Here is a 15758-nt window from a genome sequence, read left to right as displayed (position 1 = left end):
GGGCGGGGCTCAGTGAGGCGGGATGGAGGCTGGCGCCGGGGAACCCGCGGAGGTGCTTCCAGGGGACCGCAGCGCGCGAGGTGAGACGGCGAGGGCTTGCGGGGCGCAGGTAGAGACGTTCCGTCGGTGCTGAAGGCCCGGCTAGTGCGGTTGTGTGGGCGGCGAAAAAAGCAAGTCCGCCTTCACAAGTCCCACGCGGCTGGGGAGAGGGTGGGAGGCGGAGAGGGTATGGGGAGGGGAGACGCTCCTCAAATCCTCTCGACACCGTCGGGTCTGGGCTCCAAGTCCGAGACCATCGATCACCTGCCGCCCATAGACCAGGCCAGGCGTCAAAGCAAGTCACCCATCCGACCCAAACCCCTCTAAGAGCCTGGGGTCACGTGTCCCTCCGGGGATCCTCGTGAGATCTCGGGGGTCCCACCGCCCTGCGAGCCGCGCCGGCGCCCCGCCAGACCCGGAACTGCATCTCTAGGTTTGCGCTGGAGCTGCTGGGATTGCTGGGTATGGGTGGGGGGCGCAGAGGAGGAGGGGGATTGGAGGGACTGCTGCGGAGCTGGCAGACCCCGGCACTACGGTCCTGGCGCACCCAGCCTGTTCTGTACTAGGCCGGGAGAGGGAGGCGGCGCCGCAGAGCCTCGGTGCAGTTTGAGAAGTTTGGGAGTGACTTGAAGAGTGACTGGAAGCACCCCAGACCCGGTTTGTCCGGTCACAGCCGGGTCCTTACGTGAGTTAGGAGAGGAGTGGGGGTCGGACAGGAGCCCCCACTGAGAGTAAGGTGTTTGTTCACAGAACGTCGGGACCTGGTTCCCTCTTTACATCCCTGGGGGCGCTTCGTGTGAGGTTCCACGGGAGAAGGCGGGCGAGAGGCGCAGGCGGCCACACACAGAGGCGAAGGTAGGGAACAGTGGTCCGGATGTGGGTGGTGGGGGATGCGGCTGCTTAGCTCTCTGCGGTCCAGGTGATTTTGGAGGGGGTCTTGAAGTGCTTGCTCCCACCCTGGCACCTAGGGCTACACTTCCTGCTTTCATCCAGACAAAGTTCAGATCAAGTGGGAGTTCTTCAAAGAGAGAGTTTGGTAAGAAACTGGGGAGGCAAGGAAAACCTCTTAAGGCCATAAGTGCCGCAAAGATATACATCGAATCATCATCCCAGTTTAACTCGAGTCTGGATAGTTTGGCTTGCATAATTCTGCACCCTTGAATTCCTTAGCCACATTCAATCCACTTTTCAGATCTTCCATTTTTCCACTTAACTCCTACTTTTGTGCAACAACACACATATACATTCATACACAGATACACATATACGCACAGACCCTTTCCTTGAAGAGGAAAGTCTAGGACATCAGTTCCTGACAGGGTCCCCATGGCTAACCACAGCTGTAAATGTTTAATGGGGTCTACCCCACTCAGAGAAAAAAGCATCACATTGCAGTAGCTGTGCATTACCAGTCAGAGGTCTTGGCAACTCCAGCCATGTCACCCACTCCCCGCTTGTGGAGAATTAGTGGCCCTTACTCTATGGGTTCCAGCAGATGGGGGAGGTGGGCAGGGGGGAAACTTCAAGAAGAAAGTCCTGTCAGGCTACAAGAGAGGCCACAGGACACTAGCACATAACTTTGAATGATGAAGGCTGGAGGTTGTTCTAGGCTGAGTTTTCTTAAAGATTGTAACTTTATGTTTTACTCACCCCTTATACACACATAGGAACTCCACTTCAACCTGTGGTAGGTAAGGATTGGGTAACTGTGTCTATAATAAGATTGAGCATAATGAAGTCTTCAGTACATAAAGGGAGCCCAGAAAGGGAGGATAGTTCCTCCTCCTCCCTAGGCCAGGTGAGATAGGAGGACCCTAAAGTATGGAAAGCTCCCCCCACCCCATGAGAAAGCATCCCAATTTTGTCACACGGGTCTCTGATGAAGTACACAGCTGTCTATATTACTGAGAATGACAGAGTCGGGGTGGTTTTTGTGTCTGTGTCTCTGTTTATCTAAATTTGTAGGTGTATGTTTGACTATCTTGTGTCTGTTTATTTATAATTTATATCAATGTACACAGTGCATACATCCTAGTCATGGTGGCGAGGTAGGGGAGGAGTGGGTCAAGTTAATATTGATATGAGATTTTCTCACATTAAAACTAATTCTACTGTCAGACGTTACTTGACAAGCCAGGAAGAAAGACGTTCCCCAGGGAAACAAGCTTTGTAGGAAAAGCAGGACTGCTGGGTGTGGGGTCTTCTCATTTCACTCCCACCTCTTCATGCATAAGCCCTGTTAGCTTAATAATGAAAACCAAATTAGGGTCGGGGTCATGAAAAATTAACTTTAAATTAGGCAATGCAAATAAAGGAGGACCTAAATTATGAAACTGAACAAGAAGAAATTCAGAAAGGCAAATTTCATTTACCAATGGTCTTTTCGTTTCTGTCATCTTTAATAAATATGACATTTTGTATTTTTTAAAAATAGAGATGGGGTTTCACTGTGGTCTCAATCTCCTGACCTCATGATCCACCCGCCTCAGCCTCCCGAAGTGTTGGGATTACAAGCATGAGCCACCGCTCCCGGCCTAAATATGACATTTTGGAGAACTGGAAATAAGTTAACGTTGTTCTTCTATATTTAAAATACAAAAAGCCTTTTGTTAGTGTTTATTTTAAGCATATGTTAATAGAGATGAAACGTTCTTCTAAATTTTTTATAACCTCCCTTTAAAATAAATGCAGGAATAATATTTAAACCTGACCAAAATACATTATATTATCTCTTATTCACATATATTAAAAATACTCCTTTTTGAATTCCAGCATATAACACGTGTTCTTGCTGTTAGCCTCACTTTATCTTCCTATCTTATTAGCCAACATATTTTACATTTTATAGGCCTTCCTCCTATGGACTTTTATTTAAAAATATAGTAGCTTCAGTCTAAATGTCATAAATAAAGAATTCTTAGGTCAGTGAACATCTGCTTTAAAATAAATATCACTATCACATATTTTATAAAAGAATTTAATTCATGAATTCTTAGTTACTCATTTCAGCTAAGATTGAGATGTATGTTTCGATTCAATTAAACACGAAAATTTGTGTCTGGGTCTTTATTAGTCTTGGAGACTCTAACTATTGGAAGAGGCTTTCTGAGAATTTTAAGAAATTACTAAAAGTTGACAGAATTAGTCACATCCCTTTGTGCCCAGTCCTTAGCTCTGTATTGGTGATACTCAGTTAATATTGACTTATAAGTATAGGGCAGGGTGATAAGGGAGCATAGCTCCCCCTTGTGTGCAAAATCAGAAGAAGTCACCTATGGGGAGAGGAACTCATATTTATTCATTTGATCCAGAGACTGATTAGTATACTCTACATGCAGGGGATGCAAAGATGGAAAGATTAAATCTCTGCCCTCAAGGAGATTACAGCCTAATTGGGAGACAGATGTTCAGACAATTAGAGTACAATGTAATCATTGTTATCATGAAGGCATGTTCAAAATGCAATCAGAATGTTCCAAGTGGGAACCTCTACGTTGGCCCAGTGGCATCAGAGGAAACTTCACAGAGGAGGTCACACAAGCTGAGACTTGAAGGGTGAAAAGGCATTTGCCAAGAGAGTGAGTGCATTCCAGGCAGAGGAAATAGCATATCCAAAGGTACTGAAGGCTTGAAAGAGCATGTCAGATTCAGGGAGAGGCCAGTCATTCATACGGCTATAAATTAGGCTGGGCAAACGATGGAGAGAGTATAGGTGGGACCAGGTTATAAAGCACTTTCTATGGGATAGGAAGAAGATGAGATTTTAGCCAGAGCAGAGAAGTGAAATGATTATATTTGCTTATTAGAAAAAAATGATTCTGGAACCAGGTAAGAGAGGATGAGCCTGGGTTAGGGCAGAGGCAGTACAGAAGGAAATGCATGGATAGTTTCAAGAAATATTTAGGAGGTAAGATGGTTCAGGTGTCTGGCTTATTTGATTGACCAGTGGTGATGTTGCCAAACATACAAAGACAATAGAATAAAAAGCAGGGCAGAGACAATGAATTCCATTTGAGGGGCTGTTAAATTTGAGGCATCAAGGGAACATCCAAGTGAAAATGTCCACAGGGTGATTGGCCCTTTTGAGTTTGGAGCTCAGGTAGGAGGGCTACCTGAAGACATTTGAGAACCATCAGCCATGGGAATGGATGAGATTGCCCAGGGAATCGGGAATACTGCTAAAAGAAGAGAGCCACCACAGATTCCTGGGGAGCATCAACATTTAACAGGGGGGAAAAGGAACTAGTAGAGGAGCCACAAAGAGATGGCCAAAAGCAGGAGGCCCTGGAGAACATGGTGTGATGGAAGTGCAAGGAGGTAAAGTTTGAGGAAAGGGGACGTGGTCTGCAGTGTCAAATACCACAGAGAGGTCAAGAAGCATGAAAAGTGAAAACTGCCCCTTGGATTTAACACTTAGTGACCTGATGGAGAAGACAGGGAAGAGGAAAAGTCAAGACTGTGATAGGTTGAAGAGATAAGGCAGTGGAAATGCCAATATACACTGTGTTTTTCAAAAGCCTGGCTGTGACAGGAATAGAGTAAAGTAGGATGGTAGCTGGAGGGGACCAAGAAGAGCAAGGGAGAAGGTTCTTTCTCTGTGTGTTCTTAAGGTGGGAAAAATGCCAGTATACCCTTGAGAGAAGGAGCCAGCAGAGAAAAAGAAGCGGGACGCTATGAAGGGAGGGGGGACAACGGATGATAAAGGTGATGGAGAAGGCAGGCATGAATGGCTAGAGCCCAGGAGGATGGATTCGCAGAATAGGAAAGAAGAGAGACGCCTATTCCTCAGGGATGGGAGAGTTGAATAGTTAAGAAAAAGCAAAAAAATTCGTGTTAAAACTGACACTCAGGGGTTAAGTTACTTGCCCAAAAGACAGGATTAGAAGTTAAAACTGTCTTTCTGTCTCTTTGACTGACACCATGCTACTCCCACAGACAGCACAAGAGGGTGGCCAGCTTAGAAGGAGAGAGGTAGGCTGGGAGCTAGAGCATATTAGGAGAATCCCAGCATTAGAACTAAAAGGGACCGGAGATTATGAAATCCATTTACAGATGAAGAAACCAGGGACTCAAGAGGTTGTTGCTTACCTGTCCGATATCACAATATTAGTAAAGAACTGAAACTAGTCCCAGAATGGATTCCAGCAGAGGGTTCTCTTCAAAAAAGATTGGAGAGGCCGGGCACGGTGGTTTATGCCTGTAATCCCAGCACTTTGGGAGGCCGAGGAGGGTGGATTGCTTGAGGTCAGGAGTTCAAGACCAGCCTGACCAACATGGCAAAACCCGTCTCTGCTAAAAAAAAAAACTTAAAAATTAGCTGGGTGTGATGGTGCGCGCCTGTAATCCCAGCTACTCAGCTGACTGAGGCATGAAAATTGCTTGATTCTGGGAGGTGGAGGTTGCAGTGAACCAAGATCGTGCCACTGCACTCCAGCCTGGGTGACAGAGCAAGACTCTGTCTCAAACCAACAAACAAAAAACACTATGAAGCTTAAGAACTTAATAAAAAATTTAAATGTACTCCGTTTTTTATTTACTTAAAATAAAAAGAAAGATTGGAGAAAGAGATACATGGAGTAATGAAATGCCCCCTCTTTCCCCACTTGGGAGCTTATTTGTTTCCAGTACCATTCTTAGCACTTGATATACACAATCTCATTTCATGCTCACAATGATGCTTATCAGATAGACATTATTATCTCAAATTTTTAATAAAACTGGGTGTCTGTAGAGGTCAAGTGACTTGCAAGAGGCAGAGGCAGAATTCAAACCTTTTGGAGCTACTTGACTCCCAAGCTCATTCTTTCATTATAACATTTAATAAGACAATGTGTGGTCAGACTACATTATGGAGCCTTCTGGGCAAACTGAAACCCCAGTACAGATCACACTGCAGAAGAAACGAGGAAAACTGGGATCATTGACTCTAAGATGCATTTTTTTTTTCCACATTTTGACATCTCTGAAATTAGGTATATCTCACCAGCAATGGTGGCCATGGTTTAATGGGCAAGACTTTTTTTCCCCTTTATTTGTGCTAAAATAGTAGTGTGTCATGCAATGCATTCTGTCTGAGATTTAACTAAACACATTAAGTTCAGGTACCATTTTCCCAATATCCTGCAGAGGAACAAATAAGAGTCAAACAAGTTCTCAGATCAGGGGACACGCAGAGAAGACCACAGCTAGGGTTTGAGCTGAAACTTGGCCTGGGAATTTGAATCAAAGAGAAGGGCCAATATTGATAATGTGTGGAATAGAAGGACATCTGGCCCCAGCACTGCCTGATAGAGGATAGGTGCCCCTTCAGTGCTTATTTAGGTGAACTCAGTGAAGCTCAACTGTTCTGCAGTTACCAGAACAAGAGCCAGGGTGCTTGAGAAAGCTGGACAGACCTCTGTGGGCAGTGCCTGGTCTGGAACTCAGTGATGTGGCTGGATTATATACTCAGCACAGAGCTGCCTGGCCTTTGTTCCTTTGGGGACTGAGGAAGAAAGCCAATCTTTTTGTAATCTGTACTATCTTTCACCTTATGCCTTCACCTGATAGTAAATGTAGCTCCTTTTATGTTCTGTGATCTATCTGTGCTAGGGGCCTGAAGGAGAGAGAAGAGAATTTTATTTCTTGAGACAGACCCAGAAGAAACAGAGAAGCCTCAAGGGTGGTGGTAGCACTGATTTATGGAACCTGGGGGTTAGGAGAGGAGAATGGGGCAACAGAGACTGATGGCAAAGACCCTCATTCTGTCACCTAAAAGATGGGGAGATGGATGGCTGAGCGGCAGTGGAACGGCAGTAATAGCAGAGTCTGATGATGCACAAAATGTGAGCTCCAGAGAAGAGAAACCTAGTGTGGCTCATTCTGTGCTGTATCTCCAGCACTAAAAACAGTGCCAGGTGCATTGAGGGCATGCAATAAATATCTGTTGTTGTTGTACAGCATTGCCTCCCCTGCACAACCTCACCAAGATGGCTGCTTTGGGTCACACATTCCCCTTCTATGCTGGCCCCAAGCCAACCTTCCCAATGGACACCACTTCGGCCACCATCATCATGATCTTTCTGACTGCACTGGCTACTTTCATCGTCATTCTGCCTGGCATTCGGGGAAAGACGGTGAGAAACCCAGTCCTGGAGACCCCAGCCCAGAGAGACCTCAGCCTCAGGCTGAGGAGTCCAGAGTCTCTGACTACAAGCAGACTAAGGAAGGAGACCCCAGTGTGGAGAAAGCATCACCACCATCCCAGGCAGAGAGCCCCCCATTCATTGATTCAACAGTTTTTATTGAGCGCTGGTGCTGCATGGTGGCTCATGCCTGTAATCCCAGCACTTTGGGAGGCTGAGGTGGGAGGATTGCTTGAGCCTAGGAGTTCGAGGCCAGCCTGGGTTTATAGTATAGACCTCATCTCTTAAAAAAAAAAAAAAAATTAGCCGGGCATCGTGGTGTGCATCTGTAGTCCCAGATACTTGGGAGGCTGAGGTGGGAGGATCACTTGAGTGACTGCAGTGATTTGAGATCGCATCACTGCACTCCAGCCTGGGCAACAGAGTGAGATCCTGTCTCTAATAAATAAATAAATAAATAAATAAGCACTTATTACGTGCCAGACACCCTGATTTCAACTGACCAAGTGATCTCAGCTTTAGAATTCCCACCCCTCCCCCAAGTCTGGAAACAGGAAGGGTAGATGTGGAAGGAGGGCACTCCTTACTTAACCCACCCACCTTGTGACTCAGAGGCTGTTCTGGCTGTTGCGGGTGGTGACCGGCTTATTCATCGGGGCTGCGATCCTGGGTGAGTGCGAAGCGCAACTGACTTGGGCAGCTGCCTCCATCCCTTCAACTCCCTCAGCAGCCTGCCTCTCCTCTCCTTGTTTCCCCACAGCGGTGGGCCCTTGCTTCAAGGTGGCTTCCAGACCCTGCCCATACGCCTCTGTCCCCATGGCCTTATCTCCTCACTCTTACCCTTGCCTGGAGAGGTGTCACCCTGGGAAACAAACTGGATGCATCTCCTCAACCTTCCTAACACTTTTATTCAGGGGGGAAAGGAGGTCAAAATGAATGTCTGTGGGGAGAGGGCCCCAGAGAGGAAGGGAGGAAATGGGAAAGGGTGGTTTGCTTTGGTTTGGTGATTAGGCAAATAGAAGAGATGAAAGTCTCCGTGAGGCCAGGCATGGTGGCTCATGCCTGGAATCCCAGCACTTTGGGAGGCTGAGGCGGGTAGACCACCTGAGGTCAGGAGTTCAAGATCAGCCTGCCAACATGGTGAAACCCCATCTCTACTAAAAATGCAAAAATTAGCTGGGCGTGATGGCAGGCACCTGTAATCCCAGCTACTCGGGAGGCTGAGGCAGGAGAATTGCTTGAACCCGGGAGGCAGAGGTTGCAGTGAGCTGAGATCATGCCATTGCACTCCAGCCTGGGAGACAGAGCAAGACTCCGTCTCAAAGAAAGTCTGTGTTGAAGCTATCTGCTTTTGTCTTGCCTGGCATGGTTTAGGTCCATGCTTCCTTCCCAGCTCCCTGAGTGACTCTCCCTAGAGCAGGGAGAAAGGGAGGGAAGAGGTAAACAGAATGTGGCCAAGGGAAATCCCACATATGGTTGGCAGACTTACCATGAGCCAGACCCTGGCTAGTTAACAGGTATCCAATTATGACCAAAACAGACATGGACCCCTTGTAGTTCTCCTTCGGACTCTAACCTAGTAATGCCCAGACCTCTCTGAGTTCCCATATGTCCAACTCCCCAACCACAGCTGTGAATTTCAGTTCTGAGTGGTCTGTGGGCCAGGTCAGCACCAACACATCATACAAGGCCTTCAGTTCTGCGTGGATCAGCGCTGATATTGGGCTGCAGGTCGGGCTGGGTGGAGTCAACATCACGCTCACAGGTGAGGGAGGGCTCTTACCTGTGAGGGAGGGGAAGGCTCTGCTGTCTTTGGGATCTATGTTTGGTGTGGTCCAAAGAGCTATAGGTTGCCTGGCACTGGGGCTGGGAGGATGTGTGAGGTGGGAGGTCAGAGGCATGGTAGGAAGGGAAGTTCAGGGCCTTGGAAGCTGCTTTCTCTCAGTTGAGACCACTTCCTGTCCCTCTGCCCAGTGTGAGTGAGTCCCTACCTAGGCCCCACTCTGGCCCTTGGGTTCCTGCTGAGCACAGCTGCCTTGTGCCCCAGGGACCCCCGTGCAGCAGCTGAATGAGACCATCAATTACAACGAGGAGTTCACCTGGCGCCTGGGCGAGAACTATGCTGAGGAGTATACAAAGGCTATGGAGAAGGGGCTGCCAGACCCTGTGCTGTACCTAGCGGAGAAGTTCACTCCAAGAAGCCCATGTGGCTTGTACCGCCAGTACCACCTAGCGGGGCACTACGCCTCGGCCATGCTGTGGTGAGGATGGGAAGGGGACGGGGTGGAGGCCCTGGTAGCCTAGATTCAGGAACAGGGTTTCTCCCCATCTCTCCTCCGCTCTTGTGCGTATCTCAGGTGGGGCGGCCTGGCACCAGTCACCACAGTGCTGCCTTGGGAAGTCCGTGGGAAGGAATCCCCACCTCATATCTTTGGGTCACTCTTGGGTCCCTGAGCCTCCACCTGGGCCCGACCAGGTTCACCAGCAGGTAGAAGTACCCGGGCCAGTCCTCACTGGGTCCTGGCTCTCCAGGGTGGCATTCCTCTGCTGGCTGCTGGCCAATGTGATGCTCTCCATGCCTGTGCTGGTATACGGTGGCTACATGCTATTGGCCACGGGCATCTTCCAGCTGTTGGCTCTGCTCTTCTTCTCCATGGCCACATCACTCACCCCGCCATGTCCCCTGCACCTGGGCGCTTCTGTGCTGCATACTCACCATGGGCCTGCCTTCTGGATCACATTGACCACAGGTAAGACCCAGCCCTAAAGACAAGCACTGGAAGGCTCAAGCCCAGGGAGGGAGGGCCTGGGGGCATCATGTTGGTGGAGTTGAGGGTCTGCTCCTGGGGGCCAGGATGGCTTTGCCCTCGTTAAAGCCCCGCCCTCTTATATCTCTTATCTCCTGCTTTTCTCTCCCCAGTGCCACTTCCCCTCCCTCCTCAGAGATGCCCACTCCCTTGTATCTTCTCTCTCTCTGTCAGCCCCTAACTCTCTTCACTCAGCAGCTTCTAAAATCTTCCAACCCCCTGTCCCCTCTTGCTTCCTCCAAATACCCTTCTCTTACACCCTTCTCTGACCTGCCTTACACAGCCCTAAATCGTCCTGCAGTCTTATCCTCCTCTCCTATCTCACTGTCTCCTCCCTCATGGGCCTCCTCATGCCTCCTTCTCTGTGCCCTGCCCTTCCCCAGGGTTTTTTTCTTTTCTCTCCCTATTTTCAGAGTTCTCTGTCTCCCCCTTTCTCTCTCTCTCTCCCGGGATATAACAGAAGGAGCACTGGGCTTGGAGTCTGGAAACTCAGGACAACAGAGCTACACCAGCCACATGCCCCTCAGCCAGTCTCCTCTCTGAGCCCAAGTTGCCCTGAAGCAGGGGCTGCAGGCTTCCCTTAGAGTTGTTCTGACACTCCCAGGGGAAGATGTCCTCGGGTGCTGTTACTAGCACTAAAGTGGACAACTGTTGCCCTCGTCTCCAGGATTGCTGTGTGTGCTGCTGGGCCTGGCTATGGTGGTGGCCCACAGGATGCAGCCTCACAGGCTGAAGGCTTTCTTCAACCAGAGTGTTGATGAAGACCCTATGCTGGAGTGGAGTCCTGAGGAAGGTGGACTCCTGAGCCCCCGCTACCGGTCCGTGGCCGACAGTCCTGAGCCCCAGGACATTCCCCTATCAGAGGCTTCCTCCACCAAGGCATACTGTAAGGAGGCACACCCCGAAGATCCTGACTGTGCTCTATAACGTTCTTCCCCGTGGAGGCCACCTGGACTTCCAGTCTTGCTCCAAACCTCATTGGAGCCCCATAAAACCAAAAGAACTGCCCTCAGCGTGGCTGGTACCAGACCCCCAGCACCAATCTACAGACGGAATAGAAAAAGGAGGCTCTACATACTGATGTTAAAAAACAAAACGAAAAAGCCCTAAGGGGCTGAAGAGATGCTGGGCCTGTCCATAAAGCCTGTTGCCATGATAAGGCCAAGCAGGGGCTATCTCGTCTCTGCACAGCAACCCAGCCTTTCCGTGATGCCTTGCCTCTTCAAGATGCTATTCACTGAAACCTAACTTCACCCCCATAACACCGGCAGTGTGGGGGTTACATATGATTCTCCTATGGTTTCCTCTCATCCCTTGGCACCTCTTGTTTTCCTTTTTCCTGGGTTCCTTTTGTTCTTCCTTTACTTCCTCAGCTTGTGTGGCCTCTTGGTACAATGAAAGACAGCACTGGAAAGGAGAGGACACCAAACTTCTCATCCTAGGTCTAACATTAACCAACTATGCCACATTCTCTTTGAGCTTTAGTTCCCAAATTTGCTAAATAAGATTGCAGGACTTGCCAAGAATCTCGGGATTTATATTTCTATGCCTTACTGACACCTGCCTCGGCCCTCAGACACCACCTCACAAGAAGTCAGGTGGGAAGTTAGTGAATCAACTCCAAAACGCTATTCCTTCCCACCCCACTCAGCTGGGCTAGCTGAGTGGCGTCCAGGACGGGGAGTGGGTGACCTGCCTCATCACTGCCACCTAACATCCACCTGGGGTGGCTCGGAAAGATGCTGTCTCTGGTAGGGTCCCACTGGCCTCACTAGAGGGCACCCCTATTACTCTGGAGTCTCTAGACACAGAGAATCCGGTTTCACAGCACAGCAGAGAGTGTACTAGGCTGTCTCCAGCCCAGGGAAGCTCCTGAGGGCGTGGGACCCCGGAGCGGAGAAGTCATGAAAATTAGTGGGGAAAAAAAAGTTTTTAAAAAACAAAAGAAAAAAGTTTATTTACAGCTCTCCCCAGGAGACTTTCCCTGGTGCCTGCGGATGTCGGAGGCCTCGCGCCAGCTGAGCGCAGTGCCCTTCCCGGAGCTTTCCTGCTTCCCGGCCTGCCAGGTCCCAGGTCCTGGGGAAGGAGTCCAGATTGGGTCCCCCTCACAGGTTAGTGGTGATGAATTTTAAGTCCGGGAGCGCGGCCTGCTTGTGCAGTGGGTTGCCGAGGATAAGAGGTGAGCCCCCTTTCGCCTGGCTGCAGTCCTCCGCGCTTTGGTCCAGAAGGGCGCGAAGAGCGCTGGGCCGTACATAGTGGAGCCTCACCACCGCCCCTCCGAGGAAGAGGCACAGGATGCCTGTGGCGGCGGGGACGGAAAGAAAGGAAGGCGTGTGGAGTCAGGGCTATGTTGCCTAGGCTGGTCTTGAACTCCTGGCCTCAAGCGACCTTCCTGCCTTGACCTCCCAAAGTGCTGGCATTACAGGCTTGAGCCACCATGCCCGGGCCCTCTTCAATCTTTTGGAGCCTACCCCTTGTATTATCCCCGGGCCCTACACACACCTCTAATCTGGATTACATGAAACACGGCAAGACACCCACCCCTTCTAAGACCCCCTCTTTTCATCTGTAAAATGGTCATAACAGTGCCTGTTTCTGTGAACTATTGAGAGGGGCAATTCAGATAATGTGAATTCATTCTGTAAACTGGAAAGTGCACACCGGGTATGAATCCTGTCCCCACCCTTAGGCCCCAGGGCCCATTCCCTCGGTCCTCACCGGTTGCCAGCGTGACCCAGAAGGCGGCTCCGTACTGAGCGGTGAGCACGGCGGAGCCTAGGCGGAGCGGGCAGAGCGGCACGCTGGAGATGGAGGCGAAGGCGAAGATCCCGAAGAGCGCGAAGGCTCCAGTGGTCAGCAGTGCCAGGCCTCCGTAGAGCGGGGCCGGCGTGGAGAGCAGCACGTTGGAGAGGAGCCAGAAGCAGAATGCCACCCTGCCGGGGAGTGGGGGGACCGACCGTGAGCCGGCTTCTCCCAGCCCCTGGAGTTCCCAGAGTCTCGCGCCCCTTTGTCCCTACCCCAGCGCCAAAGCCACGGGCTGGGATGGCAGCGGCGCAGGGGAATTCCCCGGGGGAGAAGCGTGCTCCCGAGGTCCAGGCGGTGGCTGGAGTCTCTCCGGATTCCGATGGTCTGTGCAGACCTCGTGGATCTTCTAACCCCCGAGGCTGTCATGCCCACCCCGAGCGCGTCGGGTCTGGCTGCAGCTGCTCAGTGCCTCCGAGGTCTGCATCCTCCCGCTCACACGGCCCAGCTCCCGGCACACACACACATGCACACAGCCTTCCCTCCAGCGCTTACCACAGCGTGGCCGAGGCGTAGTGTCCCGCCAGGCGGTACTGGTGGTACAGGCCGCAAGGGCTACTCGGTGTGAACTTCTCCGCCAGGTAGAGAACAGGGTTCGGCAGCCCCTTCTCCAGCGCGTTCGCGTACTCCGCGGCGTAATTCTCTCTCAGACGCCAGGTGAACTGCTCGTTGTAGTCAATGGTCTCGTTCAGCTGATGCACTGGGGTCCCTGTGGGGTGTGGCGGGCTCATGGGGCTGCGCGCGGTCGGAGACCTCGCAACTAAGCGGATTCAGACAGGAAAGTGGGAGTGTGGCGCTCTCGGCGGGAGAAATGGGTTCGGTAGTGGTTGGAGAAAACGCAAATCCACGAGGACCACAAGCTATTTGAGCTTGTGGGATGTGACAGGCCCTCCAGCTATCCCTGACACACTCTCCTAACCAGGGGATCTCCCAGCCCCAGGAGTTTATTTAGCCCCAGCCCCCTCACCTGTGAGTGTAATATTAATGCCCTCCAGGCCCACGAGCAGACCCACACGGGCTGTAACGCGCGCTGCACTGAAGGCTTTGTAGGATGTGTTGGTGTTCACTCTACCCACGAACCATTCTGCACTGAAGTGCACAGCTGTAGGGAAGGGCACACAGTGGGGTGGGGGAAAGAGGGTGGGAAAATGGAATTAGGGGGTGGTGATGGGAGGTGGGGCATTGTAGAGAAATGGGGACTTAGAGGTCCAATGTAGTTGCATGGTAAGGGCCAAAAAGTGGGCCCTAGAAGGAGCTGGAGAGTGGGAAGAAGGAGCAGAAAACCAACCCCAGTTCCCTATTGTCCCAGGTGCCCTCTGCCCACCTCCTTTGTCACCCTGGTCCTCTCCCCTTGGGCTGCACCACACACTCACCCACGATTTCTGCGCCTATGAACAGACTGAGCAGAACTCTCACCAACCAAAACCAGCGCTGCAGGAATAGGCACCAGGTCAGGCCTGAGCCCTGCCCAACCACAGTCCCCAAGACCACCCTTGACCCCACTTCACCTGGATCTTTAGTTATATTCAGACCTTTGAGACTAATGTTAGGCGAGCTTTTCCTGCAAGTCCTTCTGGGCTACTGGCATTTCTAATGTTTTGTGACCATGCACTTTCACCTCCCTAGCCCCATTTCCCATCTACCCTAACAGTGCCTCCCCCTACTGCCACTTCCTGGCACTCTTCCACCACCTTCACTCCCCCAGCTGTCTGGCGCCTGGTCCTGGTTCTGTCTCCTGGTCCAGTCACTGCTTGGTGAGGCTCAGTGAGTCCAGAAGTGCTAGGCATGCAGGGGTCACCTCCCTCAGAAGAGGGAGGCCACAGGGCCTGGTCTCCAAGTGGAGGAGGTGGGAATGCAGATACTCCTAGGTGCACCAGTCCAGGGAAACCCACACAGATTAAGATGCGGAAAAGCTGGGTCCTACCAGAACTGAAAAATGCACAACCTAGGTTCTGGGAGAGGGGGAAAGTCTAAGACAATGCACCCAGTTGGCTCTAACTTCTAATCCAAGGTGGGAATCTCAGTCCTTAGGATAGGGCACCCGTACACATGCGTCTCAACCCAGTGCAAAGGGGAACACCGCAGTCTGAGCTGCTGGCATCTGTCCTTTTGGCCTGAAGGTCATCACCCACGGGATGAGATGAGAGTGCAGCTTTAGTCCTGGGAGAGATGGGAGACCCTCCAGTACATGAAGCCTAGACTCTGCCTCAGAATGACTGGACTGAGCGCCCATTCTCTGCAGCAGTCTTCCCAATGACCCAGCTGGGGTCCTTCTCCAGGATGTCCTGGATGGGGAGCTGTGCCTGTCCTTGGAAAGGGGTGCTTGCTGCACCAGACTCCTGATTTCCTTCCACCTGAGCCTCAGTTCGACTATTCATGGAGGCTTTTGTACAGTCTTACCTGTTCTGGGTCCCTCAGGAGACAATCTGCCCATGAACCTTCCCCCACTCTACCTGAGCTAGAAGGACACCCTTACCGAGTGGCCACGGATCCCGGGCAGGATGAGCAGGAAGCTTGCTGCTAAAGCCAAAAACACTAGAATAACGATGAGCAGCGGAACGCTGAAGCCTGCGGCATGCCGGGGCTGGGGGTAAAAAGGCAGTACCCCGTTCCACAGGGTCATGCTGCACGCTGGCCGTGAGCTGCACGCAGAGGGGCAGGCAAGCCAGCCAGGTGGGGCTACCTGGACGCGGGAGAGCGCGTCCTTGGCGTCTCTTCGCGTACAAGGCCGGGATCCAGTGGGCTGGTGAAGTCAGTTCTGCGCCTCTCCGCTAAGGAAGCGTGGAGGTGGGCTGCTCTCAACGCTCTGGGGTTGGTACCGAGAGAGTTGTTCTAGTCGGCGAACGAAACTACTTCTCACTGTCTGTAGCCGTTACTTTCCTGGTTCTGCGGGTTCGCCCTGAGTTTGGAAGTCGCGCGGGACCCCTTTTATAGTAGCGTGGGCGGCGTGCCGCAGGGGTGTCCCAGCCCAGCGGCTGGTCAGAGC

General features: G+C 51.4%; 2 protein-coding genes across 5 annotated transcripts; one reads left to right on the top strand and one right to left on the bottom strand.

Moving 5' to 3' along the window:
• Positions 1–11: 11 nt before the first annotated feature.
• On the top strand, positions 12–11496 carry DUOXA1 (dual oxidase maturation factor 1). 4 transcript variants are annotated; one of them, XM_045395377.3, is made up of 8 exons: positions 12–80; positions 790–894; positions 6979–7154; positions 7776–7833; positions 8794–8928; positions 9211–9424; positions 9696–9913; positions 10638–11496. In XM_045395377.3, the coding sequence occupies exons 3-8, from the start codon at positions 7008–7010 to the stop codon at positions 10895–10897; spliced, it is 1032 nt and encodes a 343-aa protein (XP_045251312.2). In that variant the 5' UTR covers positions 12–80; positions 790–894; positions 6979–7007; the 3' UTR covers positions 10898–11496. The 4 variants fall into 4 exon arrangements, with proteins under 4 accessions (XP_045251312.2, XP_065403946.1, XP_065403945.1 ...); XM_045395378.3 differs by lacking the exon at positions 12–80 and adding an exon at positions 500–696; XM_065547874.1 differs by lacking the exon at positions 10638–11496 and adding an exon at positions 10431–10615 and having other exon boundaries at positions 12–894.
• Positions 11497–11581: 85 nt separating this feature from the next.
• Positions 11582–15509, bottom strand: DUOXA2 (dual oxidase maturation factor 2). The gene is made up of 6 exons (XM_005559425.5): positions 15249–15509; positions 14146–14203; positions 13740–13874; positions 13268–13481; positions 12689–12903; positions 11582–12269 (listed from the first exon to the last, which is right to left on the bottom strand). The coding sequence occupies exons 1-6, from the start codon at positions 15393–15395 to the stop codon at positions 12076–12078; spliced, it is 963 nt and encodes a 320-aa protein (XP_005559482.3). The 5' UTR covers positions 15396–15509; the 3' UTR covers positions 11582–12075.
• Between the last annotated feature and the right edge of the window lie 249 nt (positions 15510–15758).

This window comes from Macaca fascicularis, chromosome 7 (assembly GCF_037993035.2).
Source record: "Macaca fascicularis isolate 582-1 chromosome 7, T2T-MFA8v1.1".
In the NCBI taxonomy this organism is placed as follows: domain Eukaryota; kingdom Metazoa; phylum Chordata; class Mammalia; order Primates; family Cercopithecidae; genus Macaca; species Macaca fascicularis.
This window is presented reverse-complemented; position numbering and strand designations above follow the sequence as displayed.